Below are 24,631 nucleotides of genomic sequence, written 5' to 3' on the forward strand. Positions count from 1 at the left end.
ACAGGAGGAGGCAAACACTGAGGGGCTAGCACATGTGATTCACGTAATCACCACCTGAAAATGAGCCATCTTTGAAATCAGACTGATGGCTTTTTAGAGAAAGTGAGTTTTGAATAAGACTTAGAAGAACTAAAGTTTGACTAAGTAGAGAGGTAAGAATCCTGCTCAATTTAGAACGGAGTCATGTATTCTCAAGAAGGTAATTATAATTAAAGATAGTCTTCAGTGACACCTATTACAGAGCCCAGGATAATACAGGTGCAACAAGCCTGCAGCAACACGGTGCTGGGAGCGTGCTTAGCAAGTCGTTTCCTTCCGTGGTACTCACACTTCATTCTCTCTCCTCTGATGTGTGTGTGCCCTTTGGAGCATTAGAAAAGAGTGTTCACTTTATAGATGAAGGACCCATCTCATTGTCAGGGAGTAGCACTCGCCTTACCCAGGTTTTGCTTGGGGAAAAATAGAAGCAGATGTTTCTGACATGGAAACCCAACGTGAACAAAAGTTAGGAAACCCCCATTGAGTAATGGCAGGTGGTGCTTTTTACAAGTATATCCAGATCTAGGTAACGCCTAGGCTGGTAGAAATAATTGGGGAATTTCCTTTTCTAAATTTGAAAGATAAGTCTGCTCCATAAACTTTCATTTCTAGCTGATCCTTACTGAATGATTTAAACCTTAGAGACAACTCCATAAAGATACATCTTACTTAGTGCAATTTGCATTGTAAGGTGCTTAGCCGTATAGCAATGGACAATGTGCTAAACACAACCATATAACCAGTAGTAAAATATAAGATCATAATTTTATGCATATAAATCCAAGGGAGTTTTTGTGATTAAGATAGCTTTTGGAATACTGTTAGGAAAAAATGTCATCTCACTCTTACTTTTGAAGTGGTACTACTTAGTTAATACTGTCTACCCTCAGTGTTGCCAAGTAAGGAATTTCCACACAGTGTTCTCTTGCTTGTTTTTAGGACTATATCAACCTAACTTTGAACTTGCAATTCTCCTGTCTCAGCCTCCTAAGGGGATCGTGAGTATGCGCTTATCATAGGTAGCTATCCTTTGGCTTTGACATGTACATCCTTGTAAACTGCTCTGATTCAGCTTTGTTCACCTTCAGCATATTTCTGCTGTCCCCCTCACCTCCATCAGTGGCACTGGCATCCCTTCTCATCCCTCAGTTATAGTTTCTACACTGTTCACACCACTGACGTGTACTTGTATCCCAACTTGTGGTGTGAAGAATAGTCAGTGTATCACTCATCTTTGTAGTCTCCCTCAGATACTTACACATTAGACCTAGACTATTCTGTAGAGATTCTTGGATTGATCATCCAGAGATTCTCACTAGTTCCTGCTTTGTTGCTAGATTGTAATTGACTTATCACTGTGCCACATAAACACACTTCTCAGCCTCTCTGGTACTGACTCTTACATTGTTATACATGCTAACCCAAAGACAGTTAAGAGTATTGGTTGGATGTTCTGACGTGTTTCCTTGTGTATTCTGGATCCATCCTGCAGAGCTCACTGAGGTAGGTACTGGTGAGGAGAGCCTTGCATACTCCTTTACTTTACACAATAGACCTGCTGTAAGGAAAAGTCATTCTCCATTCCAGTTACAAATCTTCGGGCCCATGTGTTGTCATATTTTCTTATCCAAAAATTATATTCATAGTAAATAATAGTTGGTCAGAAGTTAAGTTCCCGTTTAAGAATGGGGAAAAGGAGTTTAGCTATTTGTCTTTGAAAGAGTATAATATCTAAAATAAATCTTGAACATTTGTGCTCTTTTTCCTTCCTAAATTTTTATTCTCTACCATGTGCTTTTCCCTTGAGGGCACCAAAAGCAGAAGGAGTCATGCCACTGAAGACATCTCTTGATTCCTAGGTTATCTCCATTCGTTAGTACAGTCAAACTGTCATGCAGCATATAAAGGTTAGTCACTCAGTGTCACTTCACTGCCCATACCTCACTGTGCCTATGCTTTTCTTTGGATATTTTAATAAATACTCATTTCTGTAGGATGATGCCACTCAAATGTATCGTCTTAATAGAAGAGGTCACCCAAGGCCTTCAGTCTCTCTTCTTCCCCGTCTTCCTTCCTTCCAGCTCCAGACTGTGCAGGAAATGGCTAGAATATTAAAATTTTGAGCCAGTATTATCTAACTGTTCTTCCTATTTAATTATTGCCAGGATGAATTGTGCCTCACAGCAAGATAAATATGAGGTTAAAAGCCGAAATTAGGGAACCATGTCTGGGTTTAGAGTACCAAAGGCCAATAGCAGGCCATTTCCATCAAGCCAAAATAAACACAAGGCGGAAGTCAAGAGAAGTTACAGGTCAGAGCAAGGTAAGCAACCTAGGGAGCAGTAGGATCATCAAGGGCTCAGGGGAGCAGGAAAATCTGGAAGCCTAGCCTCCGGGACTAGGAGATATGTGGGTGTTAGAGATGAGGTCACGTTATGAGAAGGGAAGCTAAAAGTAAGCAGGAAGGCTGCATTGTGGAGGCTCAGTGTCCTTAGGAGGAAATGGATTAGTGGGAGTCAGTACACGACACTGTACAACAGACAAGACTTAGACACAGATTAATCCCCTTTGCTTTTCTTAGGATTTTTATTTAATTAATAGGCAGGCTCGCTCTCGTTCTCTCTCTCTCTCTCTCTCTCTCTCTCTCTCTCTCTCTCTCTCTCTCTCTCTCTCGAGCAGCACTAGAGTTATAGTATCAAGCAGACAGTGCAGAGTTGATGTTTCCTACCCTCAAGCACGAGTTCCCCTGTTTTTAAGGAGAACTCTGACAGGGCATATAGTTACAGTAGATGAGCCGCTGCTACTAACGTTCATTTCCCCTAGGGCTTATTCTGCTGTGCATTTTGGTGTGTGTGGTGAATTATATGTGATCTAAAACTCACACTTTAACATTGTTAAGCATGCAGTTTGCTGGCATTTAGTATATTCACACTGTGCAGTTGTCACCACCACAAGGCTGGGATGTTTTCAGTATCTCAAACAGAAATCATCCCCTGCTCATCGGTTTCCACTGTAGTGTTTCCTGTCTGGATATATCTGACTAGTCCGTCTATGTATACGAGGGCATGCTCCACACTGGCTTGCCCGTGTGTACCCCACCTATACCACAAGTTCATGCATTTCCAAGAGTAGGTAGTGTTCCAGTTTTCATACCGCATGCTATTCAAGCATTCATCTAGTGGTCTTTGAGTTTCTACTTTTCAGTTATCACGTGAATCAGTCAGTTATATCATAACTATCGGGCTATATCTGTCTGTTTGAGTTCATTCTTCAGTTCTTCTGTGTATGTGTCCAGAACTAGAATTGTTGAGTAAAGTAGCTTTGACAATTGCATGCTGTATAGTATCATAAAGAATGTTTCCACTCTCTTTAAAGCTCACACTTTACCTGTTTCTCTTTGTCTCACATACTCCTCTGCTTAACTTTGAGTATATTCTTTTTGTAGATATCTAACCATTCCTCTAACCCAAAACTTTCAGGTAGAGTTGAGTCAGTCCAGTGACCAAGTGAGTCAGAAGGTCATTATTTTATAAATTACTGCTGGTCCCCAGGGCCTTGAGAGTTTGAAAGTTACATACACAGTTAATATATAGGTAACTACACATTTAGAAAGTTTGGGTTTCAAGTAAAGTTTTTTGCAGGCTTAAAGTGTGATGCATTCCTTTTCATCCACATAGTTCTTTTAAGTGCCTGTTGCTATATGCCAAGGCCTAGCCTAGATACTTCACATAGGACTTAAAGAATCCATTCAAGTGAGTTTTAGGAGTTTCTACCTTTTCTATCACTAAAGTACTTTTGATGGCTGTTCCTTCGAGTCATGATTTCAAAAGATCCTACTTACTACCCCTGCAAAAAGCTTCTTCCAAATACTGAACCGCCGTGAATAATTAACGTCCTGCTTGTCTAAAGAGGAATATTTTGGAACAGTGAGGCTGCTTGTGTGACTGTTGCTGTGTCCAGTCTTGTCATCACAGCTGTGCCAGACCCTTTGGCTGGTCTACACACATGCTTTACGTGGTTGCAGTTTCTCTGTCCTCTTCCGTGTGTGACCCAGTCTTTTCTACTTCATTGCCTTTGCAGTAGTGGCCATCTGCGTGTCCAGAACACTGCACTAGAAAGGAAGATAAGAACACTCGTCCTGCTTCTTGGGAATTGTGACCTTTAGAGCATGTGGTCTGCATGCTTTTTCTGTTGCTCACCGTAAATTAATTGTATTTTGTTGATTTGTCTGTATATATGCTGTATATCATATCAGTGTTTACTTTGGTAATGAAACCTAACCTTTTCTCTTTCCTAGATAAAAGTTCATTATAAAAAGTTACATGATTTTGTGTATATTCTAAGGTGTGTGCAGCATACTTTAGATACCTCTGCTGGGAAAGTTAACAGTATTTTTGCTGAGTAAAATCTTAACCACTATGTATGACTATAGCGTGATGTCGAGAGATGGTGCTAGAAATTCCAGCTTTGAGTAGATTTAGTTAGGGAATGCTCTAGCATCTGTTCCTCCGTCTTCCCAATTCATCTGCTACCCAAGCACAAAAGTCCTATGTGTTTGGAATCAAAATGGCATATTCTGAAAGTAGGAATTTTTAAAGAATCACTCGGTAGCTTTTTAATTGTACAAGATGAAAAGTCCTAGAGAACTGTTTTTATACTAGTGTAATTGTATTTAATACTAATCGTGTAAGCTTTCTGATACTATAACGCAATGCCTGACAGTCAACTTTTGATAAGTTTATTTCGGTTCTTGGTTTCGGAGGCCTCAGTCTGTGGTCACTTGACACTACTGCTTTGGGTCAATGGTAATACAGTGTTCTATGACTGAAACCTGTAGAAGGGGAGGCCTCTTTGCGTCATGACAGTCACGGGCAAAGAGGAAGATGGAATGGGCTTAGATCCCCTTAAGGGTGCTCTCATTGCTCCAGAAGACTTAGCTTCCTTCCACTAGGTCCACATTCTGAACGTTGTGCCTCACTGCAGCACCACATGGAAGGCAGGCTTTTGTGTTACTGGCCTTGAGGGACCCTCAGAACTGAAACTGTAGCACTGATGGGTTGTGTGCTTGTGAAGGTTAAGTTGGATTGCTGGTGGCTCTCCTGTGCCCAGCCTGCTGCCCTGTCTAGTGTAGTGAGTAACCTTTCTTTCTGCTGCAAAAACAATAAGGGGGTCAAGATAATAAATTTTATGTTACGTGTAATTTTTTTCTTCTAACATAGACAGTCAGATCTTACTCTTTGCCTGTAACTAATTTATTTTAAAACCTGAGTACCAGCCACATAACCAGTCACTGTCTGATCCTATGTAAAGATTCCACGTGATATCTGTCCTTCTAATTTCCTAATGTTTTGCTAAGTCCTTTAAGCACTTTAGTCTGTTACACCTCCACTACCAGAGAAGTGTGATTTTGACTTGGAACACAAACCCAGTAAAGCCTATGACAGCAGTCTACTAGAGCTCCTTCAGGGGCGTAGACTTGAAGAGAACCCTTTAATGATGTGTTGTCTTCCGTGTTGCTGTTTGGGATCCAGGAAGGCAGGTAGACAGCAGACAGAAGAATAGCCTGAATTGCATTTGGTATTTCATGTTCCAGTGCCTGGATGTAAATGAGAGACAAGCATTTCAACTTCGATGATCTGGCTGGGCTCCTAGGCTGAATGGCTGCGCATATACCATAAACACTGTGCAGAAGCAACCATGGAAACACTTGTTTTCTTGTTGAGCTAAATTTACTCTGGGTTGAATATTAACACAGCTCCTGGCAGGACTTTAAAAGCAAAAATAGCTTAAGCGTGATTCATTCTGAGTCACTGCTGGTGCTCCTGCGCTGCCTAGAGCTTGACATTGAACAAGTTGGCAGCCTGCATTGCTACATTTTTTCTAGGAACTCTGAACACATTTCATTCTTGTGAATTTGCTTGTGCAATGATATTAAATAGAGTAATATGTTTACTTTGTTTCTAAGTCAAATGAATTTGAGAGTGGTGAAACTAAAGTATTTTTCTTGGGCTTTCTGGAAAAACAAGCTTCTCAGAATTCTGTGGTTACTTTAAGAGATTATTTTATAGGAGATGAATAAAATATGAAAATTTTAGTTTAGATACTGGGGCTTCTGGAAGTTTTGCTAAACAGCCTGGTAGACTAGTAAGCAGGATTCACTAATCTGTCATTACCCGACAAGGTGATTTTGCCATTCACAAAGCTCCTTCCTTTCCTTTCTTAGCGTGGGCGGCAAGCGGTACTGCAGCCTGGTGTTTAGCTTAGGAAGTGCTTTCCTTATTTGAGATTATATAATGGGAAGTTCATGGGTTTTGAAAGGCAGAGCAGACCCACCCAGGGGATCTCTGTCGGCCTTACCCAAGTGGCTGCTAAACCATGAGCAGCCTTAGGCTGACTGTGGGAAACCTAGGCTGGATCAGCTGTCTGATCATAATCAGCCAGGGCTGAGTCTAGAACTCTGTATGAGAATGGTTTTCCCTTGATGTTGCAATTTCTATTTTAACATGTTTTTGTTTAGCTTCTGGAGTTGCCCAACAGTGTAATTTCAATTGGGGTTTAGTTTCAGCTCTTCGATTTTTTTTTTTCAATTTAAAGACACTATTATTTTGTCTTAGAATTTCCATTACTTTTTATATAAAAAAAGGGGGGGGGGTTTCCTGTGACAGTCTTAAAACCAAAAGGAGCCTAGCCTAACTTTTGATAGTATTTTGAAATTATTTTACCATAAAATTGTACATTAGAAGATGCAACTCTGGTAGAGAATTTCAACATAGTTGCATAAATTGTGTTTCATATTACAACTTGTTCTCTGCTTGACTTCACTGAAATTAATAAAAGAACCCTTTCAGAAGGATCTGGTGAGTTAGTTTTTTTTTTTTTTTTTTAAGAACTTACTCATAGTGTATCCTGTGTTGCTAAGTTTTCAAAGTCAGCCATCTCAACCACACCCAAAACCCTTTCAGAGGCTTGAAATCTTTTTATTCAGATTTCTTCCCAGTAAAGACTGGGGATTTATATGAGTTCCAGGAGATGTGTGAGGACTGCATGAGAGGTGCTGCTTAGATTCAGCTGCTCCTGAGTCCGGGATGTAATACACAGCACCTTATTTGCAGTCAGCTTCTGACTCCAGGAATATCCCTGAGGTGTTTTGTCCCAAAAGGATACCATCCGTGCCTTGTAGCTAGAGAAGGGAATATGGGTTTTACCATAGCATTCTCCTGCCCCATGGTTGTATACATATTCTGCTGATAGCTGTGCTTTGGAGGCATGTGAATTTTTGGCCCGTCTTTAAAGTGAGTGCAGCAGGGTTTAGGTAAGTAAGCCTTTTCAGACTGTAAACTGAAAGGGTTAGCTTAGTTGAGTGTCAGTATAAACCAGTAGTACTGTGACTGCAGATCAGGTATATCCCTATCTCTCTCCCAACTGTTACCTTTATTTGGTCTGTGCCGTTTCATTTTTCTGCTTCTGTTCATTTATGTAACAGTCATGTATTGAACTCTTTATGCCAAAAATTAGGACAGTTTTAAAAGTCAGTGCATTAACTTAGAAGGCAGTCAAGCAAATTACTAAACTATCTACATGTTTTAAAGGCCAGTGACAACCATGTCATAATTTTGTTCTAGTAACTATTTTTCAGTGTTTCTAATTTTCAAAAAAAATATGCAAACATATTGTAACTTTTTGGATAGGATTTTAGATTCTACAATGTGGAATGACTAAGTCAATCTAATTGACATGCTTAGCACTTTATCTACTTTCCAATGGCGACAACATCCAAAATCTACTTATAAGTCTTGAATTATGCTTCATCCCATTCCATCATCACTCAACCTATTCCACTCTTTGACAAGCTTCTCCTCCCTCCATGCACGCACTTTGTAAATTGTAGGCCTGACTACCAGGAAGTCAGCTCCTTTAGACTTTATACAGAAGTGAATCTGTGCTCTCTCATCTCTCCGTACTGAGCTAAACGCCCTCCAGGCTTATCCATGCTGCTGCACATGACAGGCCTTCCTCTTCTTGACTGGATAGTATTTCAGTGTCTCTCTCTCTCCCTCTCCCTGTGTGTGTGTGTGTGTGTGTGTGTGTGTGTGTGTGTGTGTGTGTGTGTGTTCATCTATTGGAAGATACTTATGCAGCATTGTAGATGATGTTGTACTGGACCTGGGAGAACAGTTGACCCTGATTTTTATTCCTTTGGCTGTTTATACATAGAGACGAGATTACTGGATCCTATATAGTAATTCTATCTTTGGGCCTGTTTTATTCTTTTAGGAAGCTCCATCCTGTCTTCTGTAATGACTGTGCTAATTCTCACTCCTATGAACAGTGTGCAAGAGTATTCTTTGACCCACATGCTCACGAATATGGGCTACTTTGTGCCTTTGATAATGGCTGCTCTAAGTGGAGCAAGGTGATCTCTTGTGATTTGCCTTTGCATTTCTGTCGTGCTGTTTTTATGTTTCTTCTCATTCCAGTGTCTTATGGTTTGAGTCCTTTGTCTATTTGTTATTGAAGGTAAAAGCCTTCCTTATAAATGCTTCAGTTGGTGAAGTGTATTTGCAACATTTTTTCTGTGTGTTCTGTTTTACCTACATGCATGTTTGCGTGCTACTTGAATGCTGATATACACACAGTTCAGAAGAGGGCTTCCCCAGGAGAGTTGGATTCTCTGGAACTGGAGTTACAGACGGTTGTGAGCTGCCATGTAGATTCAAGAAAACAAACGTGGACCCTCTGGAAGAAGAGCTTGAGCTTTTAACCACTGAGTCATTCGTTCAGGCCCATATTTACATAGTTAATGCTAAAATGGAATGACTAAGGACACACAGACTTCACTCTTACCCTGGCCCTTACTGACTACTACCCCAACCCCATTTCTCAACAGATAAGAATTAATTAATATTTAAATTACTTTAAAAATAATTATTAACATATATTATGGTGCAACTTAATGAGTTTCCTTATTCCATTTCTAGGCACAGGGCATAGCCATTTACCTTTCTTAACCCAGTCCCTTCTATTGTCTAGGCCTCCTCTAGCACCCTTCTTTCTTAGTTTTCCTTGTAAGTCTCTTTTCCTTCTGCAACTCTGGTGATCACTGTACATCATTCAAAATTGACTTCCTGGTTTTCATAAATGAGTCATAGGTAGTATTTGTCTTTTTATGTCCTGTTTCATTCAACCTAAAGATCTACCCATATCGTGCAAACGATAGGATTTTATTTGGTCTAGGGTTAAACACTATTCCACTGTTGTTTCCTGGTACTAAGAATTGAACCCAGGGCTTCATCCATGCACTGTAATACTCTCCACTGAGCTATGCCCTCAGCCTCCCTTTTAAAATTTCATTTTTTCATTTCATTCACTCACTCACTTACTCACTCACTCATAGACAGGGGTGTCTCTGTACATAATTCCTGACTGTCCTAGAATTAACTATGGATATAGATCAGGCTGGCCTTGTACTCACAGAATTCTGCCTGCCTCTGCCTCCTGGGTGCTGGGATTAAAGGCAAGTAAAACTGAGTGGCTCTATCCAGAGAGGTAAATAGTATGGCTTACCTCACAGGCAGCATGTCTTTAGTAGGCTGTATCTGTTGATCCTGTGGTGAGTCTGAGAATTTATTGTTCTTACATTTTTTTCCCTCCAAGTGTGAAATCAGGTTTTATTACATATTGGGCTTTTTCACTTGAAGAGGCTTAGGGGCCAGTTTCAGGAAGCAAATTAGCCAAATGAATGGTTTGCTTCCCTGGACAGCAATGGTCCTCTGTCCACTGTTGCATTATTTTAAGTTCTCTAGGAACTTCTTTCCATCCTGTGTCTCTCACCTCCAACCCAGCCGTTCTTCTGGTAGTCAGCGCCGCTACACTACTGACCAGCTATTGAGAGGCTGCCGTTTAACCTGGCTCGCTGTTAGCTGTCAGGATTCTTGAGAGCTGCAGAAGAGGTGGAGAGAAAGTCAGCTCTGAGAAGAAGGCAGGGCATCCCTAGGGCAGCCTACCCCATCAACGGGTTACTGGGTCGCCTTTCAGTTTGTTTGTTTTATTTAGCAAGGGATTCACTTTTCATTTCGCAGTTTGATTTCCAAGAAAAATTTTACATAGTAGCAAATTAAACTTATTTGCTGAGCAAAACTGTCTGCAAAGACATTATATTTTCTATATCAGGGAGTGTAGTGTGGCTTTTGACAGTTGCAGACAAATCGTAGTGTTTTATGGAGTGTAAAAATAACATACTTTACTTGAAGGTATTTCCAGATCATTACTGGTTTTTTATTTTTCCAAGAAATAATTTCCAAAATATGAGTTTTGATAGACTTTTCACTAGCTGCTATATCCTGTGGTTTTAGTGTTGCCTCTATATAGTATGCCCAAGTGTACTTGGGCTCCGTTCAATTTTTTATGCCTACAAAAAATGAGTGTAATTTTCTCCAAAAATATAACTAATTTAGAATCCAGATTTTTGTCCTGGTTTTTTCTTGGCGTGTTAAGTTGACCTGCTGGAAACTGAGATAATGCACTCTGGAAACAACATGTTCCTGCCCAAAGGCCTCGTGTGAGGAGAGCTCAGATTTTGTGGTCCAGTTGTTCTGTGGATTCATTTTCAAACATACCCAGTCCTAGAGCCGTAACAGAAGAGGAAGGTCAGTGCCTGGGCTTGCCTTCCCATGGTCAGCGTGTAACTTAGGTAGGAGCACAGTGGCAGAACATGAGGCAGGTGTGTCGCAGCTGCTCTGCTGCACTGTGCCTCCCTGCCCCAGATAGATGCCCAGGTCAGCTGAGATCCCAGTACGGGAGCTGAGAAGCCAGACTGGGCTTTGTAGATCACCCCTGCTTCCTAGTGAGGTCTTAAGCAAGGAATGTGTTCATCTAGAGGCTTGGGAGTAAATTTTTAAAATGAAGAAGGTGGGGACAAGACTGGGAGAGAAATGGAGAAGCAGAGATAGGGAGTGAATTTGGAAGAGTACTGGGCAGGAAGACAAGAATCTCTTCCTCCTTGTCAGCCTGACTGTTCTCTCTTCACTGCTCTCAGGCCTGCTCTCTCTTCCTCATCTCTGTTCCCTCATTAGCCCTATCCTCGCCATCTATCAATGCTTCCTTCAATGACCCCACTCCATTTTCAGAGGACTGTACCAGAGAGTGCCACAGACAGCCATGTTCTGTAGAGGCTGGAATAACTGAGGATACATCCTCCAACAGCTAACCGGGCTTTTAAGTTCCCTTCAAGTTAGAGTGAACTCCTCTGATTTAGCAGATCCATCCTTAAAATGGGTGAGGGTAGGTATTAGTCTACAGATCTGCGTCACAGACAGGAAATAGAATCCAGATATGTGAGAAAGGACCTGCCATCTCCTGCCAGTGTGGTAGAGAGGCTTTGTTTTGCTTAGCTTTGCTTTGCTACATTGGTGTTTTGAGATGGGATTTTCATATCCATCCTAGGCTGCCCTTAAACCCACAACAGTTCTCTGCTTCCACATAGTGCTGAGATTACTGGTATATACCATGTCCCACCATGCCTGCTTCTGGTAGACATCTGATAAAAGGGTATTTGTGTTTGCTTCCTCAGACAACAGGGAGGAGAGTGTGGACATGCTCCAATCTGTGGGCATGGAACCTGTCACTCAGAGAGGTAGTCACAGTCATACAACAGGTGGGAGAGGTGCTGAGCAGCTCACCCAGTCCAGAGCTGCAGGTTACCAACAAAAGTCTGTTCACACCACTTTGTACTTAGAGCCGGGACCACTTGTGTTAGTGCCCTTGTCAGCCCTGCAGCTTTAGCTCTGCGCTTCGACATTTCACTGTGTCAGCACAGATGCACTAAGACTGAAAGAGTCTAGAAGCCTTTGCTACCCACCCTTGATGTTGTCAAGTCCAGTTGAACTTTAATCAAATCTTTTTTTGAATTACTTTTGTGGCTATTGATGTCTATTATAAAAAATTAGGTCAAGAAAAGAAGGCAAAAAGATGCCTACAATCTCCCTGTTTGAAAATAGCAATGTTACTTCTTCTGTATTTCCTTAGTCTGTTTCTAGGAAGTATGTATTTGGAAAGTTGGTATCAGCATAGTATCTTACTCATTTGATGGTCATTTATGATAACAATTGGTGTCGCAGCTTTTTTGAATCATTTTGATAATTTTAAAACAATATCTTATTTTATGCATTGAGTCTTAAGTGTCAAACTGTGAAATTTTAGATAATTTCTTTGTTGCTTTATGTATTGTTAAAATTAAATCAGTAATATTTTTAGATTTTTTTCTAAAAACTATTTCAAAGCTTGACATAAGTAATTGGTATTTTACTTTGGTAAAATTTCATTCCTTTTGGAAATTTTTTAGTATGATATCCTTTCAGTCCAATACTGAGAATAAAACTAAAGAAAGCATGGCCCCTGCCTTGGCAGTGCTTACCCGTTCAGTGCAGGTGATGTGCAACAGGTACTAAAGTACAGCTGCAGCAGTGCACTGGGAAGACACAGGGTACATGATGGAGTTTTGATCAGAGAATAAAGGGAAGACTTCCTGGAAGCATTGACATTTGAGCTGGGCCTCAAAGCCTGGATAGGATTTCACAGGAGAAAGCTAGAAAGGGCATCTGGGGCTAAGGAAATGATGGATATAGTCAGCCAAAGAGAGCTGAGCGCATATGTTACCTTTGTCAGTCATGGTGCAGATCTGAACAGAGCAACAGGCCAGTTGTAGCAGGTGACCTACAGCATGATTCCCAATCAGTGTGCGCCTGCTCCATGCTCAACTCTGCCTTATCTAACCTTAGCGGTCACCCAACAGTCTTCTGAGCTGTTCACATTTCCACTCAGGGGAGACAGAAGCTCAGAAGCCTAAGTCACAAAGCTTACATGAGGCAGAACCAAAACCCAGGCCGAGATCTGAAGTTCACTGCAAAGGTTGAGGTAAGATTCTAGAAATCACTGGAAACTGTTTTAAAGTGTTTGGAGTGTGCCCCCACTTCTCTGTTCTTTGATGAACCAGTTAGAGCTCCGAGTCTTACCCCACACAAAAGTCAACTGCAAATGGGTCAAAGCTGTGTATAGACAGATGCCGACTGCTAGAGGGGAAAGTGGGCAAAACACTTGAAGACACAGGAACGAGCAGGGCTTTCTAAATGGAGCTTTACTCACTCAGGGAATAAAGGCATCAGTGGAAATTGAAAAGCTTTCTGCCCAGCAAAAGAAACAGTTGATCAAGAGACATCCTACTGAGCAGGAGAAAACTTTTGTTAGCTCTCCATCTTACAGAGGATTAAAAGCTAGAATATTTCAAAAGTTCAGAAAACAAACAACAAGAAACCAAACAGCCCAATCAACAAACAGGCTAATGAAATTAACAAACAGCTCTCAAAAGAGAAAGTACAAATGTCTACTAAACGTGAAAAGGGGGGGGGGGTCTACTTCACTGGCTACCAGAGAAATTACATCAGCACTGCGTTGAGAGCCCATCTTCCCCCAGTCAGAATGGCTTTCATTAAGAGAGCAAATAACATGCTGGCAAAGGGACAAAGGGGACCCTTAATCACTGCTGGTAGAGCTGTAAACCTGTAGAAGTGGGTATGGTTTCTCAACACTAAAGGATCTTCCCTATGGCTCAGCGATATCACTCCAGTACGTTTACGCAGAGGATTCCAACTGACCTTAAAATCAAACCGGGAGTAGTAAATGCTTTCGATCATGTAAAAGGTGCACATTGGGATCATTTGGAGCTGGGCTCCAGCTCAGTGACAGGACACTTATCTAGCATGGATTGGGTTCAAGCCCCAACACTATGAGGTGTGTGTGTGTCAGGGTGGGAGAGAATAGGGGAGGGAGAGAGGGCAAGGGAGAATGAATAGTTGAATATTTTAACCTTTTTTCAAATGGATTTTCTTGTGTATGCATTCTGCCAATAATAATTAGAATACAGAGTGGGTCTGACAGGAGGGAAGGAATGAAAACAAGTCAACTTTGGTTTGAAGCTGTCTGTGAGGCACCCAAAGAAGTACTTCTATTGAAGATGCTTTATACAAAGCCAGGGGTGCTGCAAGGATTTCAGGAAGCCAGTGGCCCCAAACCTCTGTTCTAGATAAAGTCCAGCTTCTCCTCAGTCTAGTCCAGCATTTTCTCTCTAGTTCTACTTTCTCCATCCGGGCACTTATGGTTTAAAAAGCCTGGAGTCAAAACAAATCAGGAGTCTCCTTTCTTTTGTAGTTAGCACTCTATCATTCGATTATCCTTGGTGATCTAAATTAAAGATTGAATGTATAAGCTCAGTGAAAGACACTTGCTTATAGCACATGTATGCCTCTAGGTCTGATGCCACATGAAAACCTGCTGATGCTGGAAACTACTTCAGTTACCTGTTCAGACTCTTAGAACAGTACTGTCAACTCCAAATGTAGCTTTCAGGCAGAGCTGTCTTAGCATCAGAATGTCTTTTGAAAGGTATGGTGTGGGGTGTGGTGTGTGTGTGTGTGTGTGTGTGTGTGTGTGTGTGTGTGTGTGTGTGTGTGTGTGTGTGTGTTGAAACAGCTTCATGTAGGTGAAGGTGACCTCCTGCTTCCACCTCTCAAGTACTGGAATTCCAAGTACAGCTTAGAATATCTTCATACTTTTCAGTAACTTTCTCAAAAACATAATTCTCCATTCCTCCTGACCATCCCTCCCCTAACAAGTCATAGTTTTATGAGGCTCCTTAATTCTACAAGGACAGAAATCCTAACATCTCTTTTCCCCTCCCTTCTCCTCTTTGTTTCTTACTGTTGGTTTCTCTTCTCTTCCTCTTTCTCTTCCTCTTCCTCCTCCCCTTCTCCCTCCCTCCCTCCTTCCTTCCTTCCTTCCTTCCTTCCCCCCCCTTTCTTTCTTGAGACAGAATCTCATTGTGTAGTTCAAACTGGCCTCAACTTCAAAGCATCCTGCCCTACCCTCCAAAGTACAGGAACGATGTCTGCCATCACCTTGGCCCAAAGAGTATCACTTTTTAGATTGCAGCCAGTAGAATCTCCTGTTATTGATAGTCAAGTCTTGTTTCCCCTTGGGAAAATGAGGATAAGAACAATTATAGCAAGGGGCTTGAGACCCCATATGAACAATAATGCCAACCAACCAGAGCTTCTAGGGACTAAGCCACTACCCAAAGACATGGACTGACCCTGGGCTCCAACCTCATAGGTAGCAATGAATAACCTACTAAGAGCACCAGTGGAAGGGGAAGCCCTTGGTCCTGCCAAGGCTGGACCCCCAGTGAATGTGATTGTTGGGGGGAGGGCAGTAATGGGGGGAGGATGGGGAGGAGAACACCCATAGAGAAGGGAAGTGGGAGGGGTTCGGGAGATGTTGGCCTGGAAATCTGGAAAGGGAATAACATTTGAAATGTAAATAAGAAATACTCAAGTTAATAAAGATGGAAAAGAAAAAAAGAAAGTATAAATTATTTTGTACTTTATAAAGCTTATAGTTAAGAGACATTAGACTTTAAAGAGATATTAATTAAAATGTTGTAACGTTAAAAAAGAACAGTTATAGTTCTATCTCGTATAAATCGAAACAACCGCCTTTCTTTCACCTGTTTTTGTCCTTATGTGAATATTGAATGTCTGATGAATAATGTAACTCTTCTAAGCTGCTCATTAACACTTTTTTTTCTATATTATATATTAAATAATAAAGAAAAGACAAAGAAATGGCCAGTCTAGGCCAAATTCATAAATTGAGTCTTAGTGCAGTAGGCAGAATGATTTGAAACAAGTACCTAAGACTAGAGACATCCCCAGTGGAAGAAGAAGCAAAACCAAGTCAGGGCCTGTGTCTGCTGGATCCTGTCTGCCTCCTTTTTTGGAGAGCCGAGGGTAGCAAGCACAGTTGTTAATTCTATGGAGGAACCTGCATTTACTAACTTGTCACTGAGCTTATGCATAGTAGGTCAACAGATCTGGGTCAACAGCAAAATTTTGAGGCTTTGAAATAGAAGATTAAGCATTGAACAAAATCATGACATAAACTGGTGGTTGATTACAAATTATAACATCTTAGAGATTCAGATGTAGTTCATTGGAGGCTCTGGACTCCATAGCACAGAAAAAATTACAACATCTAATCTTGCATTTAATATGTACTATCCTGGCCATTTACTTTTCAAAGTATTGTTTTATAGAATCTTTGAGAGGATGGATGTATAGAACTGTTCCATAGAATAAGTCTGTTGTCTTGGAGTAGAGGCATGAATCATAGGCTATGTAGGAAAAGATATTCACTATGCTCTATAGGCAGTCACAAGTGATCTGATCCTGAGATCCCAAGCCATATGCTAAAGATTTGCAGGGGAATGATAGCCAACTTCGCCCATATTGCTGTCACATGGTTTGACCAGCACAGAACAGAACAGTGTATTTCAGGAACAGTTATTAACATATATGAGACTTCAGTGCTGGTAAGCTGTCAGAGGCCAGCTGCTTATTCACAGCCTGTCCTCACCGCCGAGATTAGAAACCATGTTTGTTCCCTTTGTGTTGCTGCACGACTCCCATCATGTTCCTCATTGCATGTTTGCACCCTGAGTCAAAGCCCACTCACAGCTAATCAGTGCAAGAAGCTGTGGCCAGCATTTTGTTAAAGAAAAAAAAAAAAACAAAAAACAAGCTGCAGTCTAGGCAAAACCAGTGCAGTGTTGTGCATCAGAGTGTGATCTCATAAAACTTGAGTTTTGCTTCTCTGTAGCGTAGATCTCATGATAGAATTTCCAACTGTGGCTGTTTCCTCTGCAAGGCTGTGCACTGTTGATAAAAGGAGCCACATTTTTCCTCTATTTCTAACACCTAGGACTGACCTTCTAGCATAAAGAAGATGTTGAATAAATGCCAGAGAAATAAATGAATGTACTGAACTGTGTTGTTTCTTTTTTAAAAATCAGAGTGTTATCCCCAAATCTCAGTTTGATTGTGAAGATCGTTTGAGTTAATGGTTCTGAAAGTGCTGTGTATAAGCATAGCACATGGAGGGACTATCGTCTGCTGTAAAGTTCATTATTGTTGTCAAGCAAGTAAGCATCACAAATCCTGACAGCTCGATGTTTTGATTGCACATTTAGGTCAATACTATTAATAACCCCGTGATGTTCCTTATTAGGTACAAAATTAAGCATGTGCCCACTTTTACTATGGAGGATTTCAGACACACAACCAAGGCACAGTAGCGTGTGTCCTTTGTCTCCAGTGTCAGCAGTTCACAATTCATAGACAGGTCTTCGTCGTCTGCACCTCTCACACCTATTTTTGCTACAGAGCAGAGATGTGTACTATGTGTAGTAATACTCTTAACGTTCTTTAAAGAAAGTAGTTGTGGGCTGGTGAAATGGCTCATCAGGGAGAGGCACATACAGTCGAGCCGGACAGCCTCGGTTTTGATCCCCAGAACCCATCAGATGGAATGAAAGAACTGACTCCTACAAGTTGTCCTCTGATGTCTTCAGATGCACTGTGGTGCCTGTGCACGATGGAACCCTCATCCACCCCTGCTCTCCACCACCATTCCACACATACAAATAAGTGCAATATAACTCAGAGTTCATTGATAGTTTAGACCGGGAAACTAGTGATGAATAAATAAGTCATTCTCTTATCAGAACTAGCAGATACACGAGATTCTTGCATGAGGTGACCAGCTGCATTGCAAAAAGATAGTGACTTTCCAGAATTAGTTATAACTAATTGCCAGCCCTGTGATCTTCTAGAAGAATATGGCCTTACAGAAAAGTACAGAGCCTGCAGTGTGGAGGGTCACCTCCATGTCATAGTTCTTAAACTTTTTGATGTCTGGAATTCTTTACCATTTAATGGCCTCTGCCTGTAGTTCCTGAGAAGTTACATATTCTATGCAAACTACTCCTTAGCATTCCTGTTATATCCTGTTACTCCCTTGTATTCATCTTTAGTTTCCTTTAACTGGTTATAAAACTCTTAATTTAGTAGGAATCGCATTTTATGTTCTGACTGTTAAGTCCTCTTCATCACGTTCTTAATACAAATTAGAGTTAGCGTGAACCAGATGGGCTTCTTCAGTATTGATTGATTGGTTGGTTGGTTGGTTGGTTGGTTGGTTGGTTGGTTGGTTGGTTGATTGATTGTGGTACTAGGGATGCTTTGAGAATGCTTTGGTTGCTAAGCAACCAGTTTATGTAGCTTTTCAGGTACCATTTCTGTTTCCTTCCTAATGTCTGCTCCTTGTCTCCTCTCATTTCAACTCTGCTAGTTACACAGTTGCACAGTCTTACTTTGACTCAAAAGCTTGCTCCAATACTTTCTATTTTCTCGTCCTTTTTTTCTTGTGTGTGTGTGGGGGGGTATTTCCCCTTTGAGATATGTTGTTAACTTGTTTTTTCCTAGCTATAGAAATAATACACTGTGAGGAGTGGTGTTTCAAGTCTCACTATATAACGTAGGCAGTCCTGAAACTCACTGTGTAGACCAGACTTGCTTCAAACTCAGAGAACCTCCTGCCTCAGCCTCCCAAGTGCTGGGATTAAAGATGTGTGCTATTGTACCTGCCAATATACATATTTAACAAGATGTGTAAACATAGAATATTTCAAAGTGGAATTTCCCAAATCCAGTTCATAAACGTAGCGACTGCTATGTGTTCTCCTAGTCATTTTCTGTGTCTGAACAGGAATATGCACAGGCATGTCTGCATGTAAACCCGTTTATGTACATGGTAGGAAAGGGATGAGTGGATGAGTGCATAGGCACTAGTATTGCATATGTGCACATCATTTCACAGCATACTCTTTCCTGTATACATTTATTATCTTTATTATTATAATAACATAAATAGTTCAATATAAAAGAACTTACCAAAAATATGGGTAGAATGTGAGCTATTTCATGTGTTATATGTGTTTATGTGTTAAATTTATGTTTCTATAAGTAGGGTGTATAGTTTATAGTCTTCTCTCATCACTTGACAATGTGTTGGAAATTTATATCAAAGAATTTAAGTTTATCTTTTTATTACCTCAGACTTCTTCATGTTTTCTATGTATGTGCAGAGAAGACAATTGAAACTCTTCCAGGAAAGGACTAATTGGACTCGCATTCTCCCTGTTTTCTGTGTCTTTATTGTCTAGTCACTATTTGTACTGTGGAAAGTTAAACTGCTGACCTCTCATAACTCCTTAGGAGCTATAATCACATGCATAAGAATCTCCATTATTCCATAAATCTGGCACAATGGAGGAAGTTCAAAGAAGTAACAGAGCAGAGTTCTTTCCTGGAGATTCCACATATAGAGTATTTGAACCACCATATTACTGAAAGCACTGAAATTATTGAATGTATGTTTATGAAAACATCCTCAACAAGTAAGCACTCTCACCCCTTCCTTCTTCCTGTTATCCCCAGCTCGAAGTCCTCTCTACCCAGGAAGACAGGACCCCCATGCAAAGATGTCTTGCTATTTAAAGTCAAATCACATTCCCACTCTTATTTTGGGAAAATAAGAATCTTTTCTAAAAGAGAGAACACACAGAGGAATAAAGCCACTTTCACCCTAAGGACATGCAGGCAGATGTTGACTTTCTGTGCCGGGGGAAGATAAGACCACACAGAAAGCCAGCAAAGGATTACCATAAAACTCAGGTCAGGCATTTAGGGCATTAGAAGCAAGGAATCTCTGAATGCTAGAATTTTCTATTTATTGACCTGATAATAGCTATATAAATAATCCTTTTTTAAACAAAATAAATATTTCTGTATGCTTTTCTGTATATACTTATTATCTAATAATTAACAGTAATTCTATATAAAAAGAGTTACCAAAAATATGGATATAATGTAACCTATTTCATGTGTTTTATATAAATGATAAATTTATGTTTCTGTAAGTAGGGCATGTAGTATATGAATAATGTACATTTATATAAGTATATAAATTATGTTTATATTTACATAAAAAGATGTTTATGCTACAGGTACATAGAAAAATACCTAGAACTAATGACCTTTACTAGTGGAAGCCATTCTCGAAACTATACAGGAGAAAGAGAAACTATTTGTATTATGCTTTAAATAATCATGGATGTTTACTACTGTTTAGAATCTAGTTCTTAAAAAACTAGATCTTCTAGCTCTGCCCCACATAGAAAGTATCCCCTCCCCCACCATGTGGCACAGTACTCTTTTTCTTCTTCTTTCTTTGTTTTAAATAACTCTGTCTTCTTAGTTAGACTCTAGGCCCTTCAGAGGACCGAGACTGTGGCATGTCTCTGTGTTTCTTGTACCTTTTAATTCCTAGTTCACGGTAGGAGAACTGTAAAAACCAGTGGGATAATAATGAATAAGTGAGTGAACCCGAAGAGGAACAAAGACACACACAAGCATTCTCTTACAACACTTTGAGACGTTTCATTGCCTTGGCACAGCAGCTGTAATAAACTGACACAGTAAATACTGTTTGTTTTGGATTTAACCAGCACTTTGTGGAACTGTAGGCAATGCAGAGTCCACTATGTGGTTAACTCTCTTCCTCCCAGAATATAGCAAGCTGAAAGTACGCACTGGAGATGATTGAACTGAGAAGTGGATATCTAATAGATTGCAGGGAGATGATAGGGTCTGGGCTTCGTTGGTTGTTTTTTGCTGATGCTCGTATATGTGGTGCAGGCATTCTGCCATGCAGCCATATCATCAGCTGTACAACTGAGTGATCATAGGAGACATTGTGTCACTGTGAGTGGCGAAATTTGACTATACACTAACTAAAGATGCTAACATCTGAAACACACACATGTATGCTCAGTCTCATATATATAGAGAGTGTTCATCAGAAGAGTGCTTACTATCTCCAGACTGAGAACAAAGAAAGACTATTGATTGAGGAGTGCTTAACAGCGTGGCCAGACCATCAGCTCCTGTCAGCTTGAGGGAAGCATTCAGTTGCCTGGGCCGTCACAGAGCCCTGTTTCTCAGAGCCTTGTGCCATGCATGCACCATAATTCCTCATAATTCATTGCATTTGCTTTGCTATTGCATACCAAGCCTTGCTCTGGTTATTTGCCTTCTCAGGAAGATAGCTCCCCACAGCTGGTACAGATGTGCCTGATTCTCCTATTGTTCACTATAAATTAATAAAGTCACCTTCTTTATTCTCCTGATGCATCAGTGTCTTTGTGAATTTTATTAGAGTAACTCTGCATTCCTGGGTCCAGTCAGTAATATGGGAAGCAAAATCTTCAAGGCTCTTTGAGGCAAACATTTCCTTGTAGGAATCCTCTGATACAGCCTGCTAGATGTCCTGTCACCATTGTCATTAGCCATGATTCCCTTCCATCCCACACTTTATCAGAATAATTCTTCCCAAACACAACATAGTAAGAACTTCTAAATTTTGGTGTGGTGACAACCATTTGTAATCCCAGCACATGGGATCAACACTTGCTGGTCCCAGGCAAGAAGATCAGCCTGGGAAAGTTAACAAGACTCTTTCAAAGTGGCAGTAACATAAAATAGGGTATCCAGTTGAGTTATTACTAGGTCGTTGTCTTGGTGGCAGCAGCTCTTCTGGGTGAGTATTTGCTCAGTTTTGCAAACTCCACACCTTGTGCGTGGATCATCCATTGTGCGTGCCACCTCATGAAGACCTTCGGTGATTATTCCAGTCCTCATGTCAACATTTCACTGGCTCTCATTTCGTTGTCAACACTGACCCTGGTCTTATGGTCAAGTCACTTCCTAACCTCGTCTCTCTTGCAGTAGTGAAACCCAGAGAAGATGGAAGACACAATGAATTCGACCCGAATAAGGATTCCAGTAGAACAGGCAATGAACGAGGTTATAGATTTTTTCTTTTACTCTCATCTGCCTCTGTTTCCTCAGAACAGCACCACAAACATTTATATGCGATTTTTATAAGCGATTAAGTTCTATGTACCCTTGTAGAAGAAAATAAAGCACAAGGTCTCTATAACTTGTTCAACTTATCTTTGAGTACAGTGGAACTTAAGCCAGATTTTGACAGCAATTTCTTGCCAAAATGGTACCAGTATTGACAACAGGGCAGAAGCTCTTAGGTGAGTCTGTGGCTCCTAGAAATGGTTGTCATGTCCAATAACTGCTATTACCTAAGATGTTAAGCGTCATCATCCTCCTCCATATCCCCTCTCTCCATAGTGCCCAACTGAATTGACTCACCATTAAATTTCACTATAAACTGGTCAGAAGCACACCTAGGCAGGTCTCGGCTTACACCTTTTAAATGTGCATGAGAGTGAGGGTTACCAGTGAAGTGAGACTTGAAGCATTTCTAGCAGCACAGGTAAATGCAATCTTAGAAGAACTTACTACCTCTAAGTCTGTAAGTTCTTCCAAATGTACTTGTTTCTAACAGTCACGGTAGTATTAATACAGTTGGAACCCTGCAACAAAATAGATCCTACCGGCTGTTAATGGGTGTAAGAAGCTGCTGAGGTTTCTCTCCATCCCTATGGTTAATTATAAAGCTGTTCTTGGGTACTGATTGAATTACTGCCAGATAGTTATGGAGCATTCTTGATTACTTAGATGATAATTAGCCACTCTATTGAGCAAATTCCTCATTCTGTGGCTTCCTTTTTCTCTTGGATGAAGAGTGAAACTAAGGAGAAGGGTCCAGTTTGGATCATTTGTAGCAGAGCTTGCTTTACAGCAAGACCTCTGGCTGTCGAGAACAGCAGGCCAGGTAGCGTGCTTACACTCCAGCTGACGTCAGTCTGTCAGCGCCACTCAGAGTGGCTAGTGCAGGACTTTACAATACAGACTTCAGCACCATTAAAAAGCAAACTCGGCAGTGAATTATGTTATGCGATAATAAGAGAAATGTTACTGTTGTTTAAAAGGAAAATTAAAATCCTCTAAGTAAATGAGGAAACGAATACACTGTTTACTCTCATAAGAATCTGGAAACTACCTGCATTGTTTTAGAACTTGTGTTCCTTCTTTTTGTTAAGGTGCATATATATGTTCAGATCCTGCAAATAGGAAGGTACATAACCTATGCCATCAGTAAAAGACCGAGGAGTAGAAAGCCAGACAAAGGCCAGCTGAGGTCACCTTTGTCCTTGGCATGCAGTGACAGGCCTCCACTCCTTCTGTCCTATGTCCCAGCCTCCACTCCTTCCGTCCTATGTCCCGGCCTCCACGCCTTCCATCCTATGGCCCGGCCTCCACTCCTTCTGTCCTATGTCCCGGCCTCCACTCCTTCCGTCCTATGTCCCGGCCTCCACTCCTTCCTTCCGTCCTATGTCCCGGCCTCCACTCCTTCCTTCCGTCCTATGTCCCGGCCTCCACTCCTTCCTTCCGTCCTATGGCCCGGCCTCCACTCCTTCCGTCCTATGGCCAGGCCTCCACTCCTTCCGTCCTATGTCCCGGCCTCCACTCCTTCCGTCCTATCTCCTGGCCTCCACTCCTTCCTTCCGTCCTATGTCCCGGCCTCCACTCCTTCCGTCCTATGGCCAGGCCTCCACTCCTTCCTTCCGTCCTATGGCCCGGCCTCCACTCCTTCCTTCCGTCCAATCACCCGGCCTCCACTCCTTCTGTCCTATGTCCCGGCCTCCACTCCTTCTGTCCTATGTCCCGGCCTCCACTCCTTCCTTCCTTCCTATGTCCCGGCCTCCACTCCTTCCTTCCTTCCTATGTCCCGGCCTCCACTCCTTCCGTCCTATGTCCCGGCCTCCACTCCTTCCGTCCTATGGCCCGGCCTCCACTCCTTCCGTCCTATGTCCCGGCCTCCACTCCTTCCTTCCGTCCAATCACCCGGCCTCCACTCCTTCCGTCCTATGTCCCGGCCTCCACTCCTTCTGTCCTATGTCCCGGCCTCCACTCCTTCCTTCCTATGGGCCAGGCAACTATTTGCCTTTTCCTGTGTCTCTTTCCTTCTATTGAAGATTAGGGTCTAAAGAGGGACTCCCTAGACTGAGGACAGCTCAAGTGTGGAACAGGACTACTGTTCTGAAGCTGGGCAGCATTAGGGCACACTGAAGAACAACTTCAGAATGCACTGCTATCTTTAGATAGACGTCCTATGTCCTGAATCCAACCTGGCATGCACTGGCTACACCAAGACCTCCACCATGCCAGAGTGGCCAGAGGGTGTCTCAGTTCATCTGGGTTTCTGAATTCTTTTTTGGCATCTCTTTTCCCTAAGTCTCCCACAGCTTTCTGTATCTTCTGATTCCTGCTTCCTTTTGGTAGAAGTTTTACTTGTAAAGTCATTAAGCAATGTGTTTCATATATATATATGTATATATATGTGTATGTATATATGTATACACACATACACACATATGCTATACATTAACTTAAAACTATAATATATATTATAGTTATATATTATATTATATATATTAGTTAATGTATAATATACTTTGAAATCTCTTTTAACCAAATACCTCCCAGCAGTAACATGTTAAATTTTTAGCAGTAGCAATTTTTGACAATCTGAAAATGATTCTTTTAAAAAAGGTTTATGTACACAAAATGTTGAGTACAGTGAGCCCTGCATACCACCAGTTTACTGAGTGGATACTCTGCCAGGTTCTCCATATAAACCTGAGCTATACTGTGTGTGTGTGTGT

At 41.3% G+C, this 24,631-nt stretch overlaps 1 protein-coding gene and 1 pseudogene across 16 annotated transcripts in view; both read left to right on the plus strand.

The window, feature by feature from the left end:
• Nucleotides 1–24,631, plus strand: part of Nsmce2 (NSE2/MMS21 homolog, SMC5-SMC6 complex SUMO ligase) — a 245,470-nt gene that overhangs the window by 91,298 nt on the left and 129,541 nt on the right. For 6 of the 16 annotated variants that reach the window (XR_010052954.1, XR_001838681.3, XR_005486582.2 and 3 more), the window contains one exon: nt 21,774–21,851. The exons of 6 other annotated variants lie outside the window; for them this stretch is intronic. Coding sequence is in view for 6 of the 10 variants with exons in the window: in XM_039078795.2 (XP_038934723.1) it covers nt 21,774–21,851 (78 nt within the window). In the remaining 4 variants the exon portion in view is untranslated. Of the gene's footprint in view, nt 1–4,119; nt 7,941–12,858; nt 12,952–21,773; nt 21,852–24,631 lie in introns of those variants that run through there. 4 more of the 16 variants (XM_063263259.1, XM_063263260.1, XR_010052958.1 and 1 more) reach the window with 3 other exon arrangements.
• LOC134479617 (interferon-induced transmembrane protein 2-like) overlaps nt 1–24,631 on the plus strand; it is a 139,552-nt pseudogene that overhangs the window by 17,770 nt on the left and 97,151 nt on the right.

Source organism: Rattus norvegicus, chromosome 7 (genome assembly GCF_036323735.1).
Source record: "Rattus norvegicus strain BN/NHsdMcwi chromosome 7, GRCr8, whole genome shotgun sequence".
In the NCBI taxonomy this organism is placed as follows: domain Eukaryota; kingdom Metazoa; phylum Chordata; class Mammalia; order Rodentia; family Muridae; genus Rattus; species Rattus norvegicus.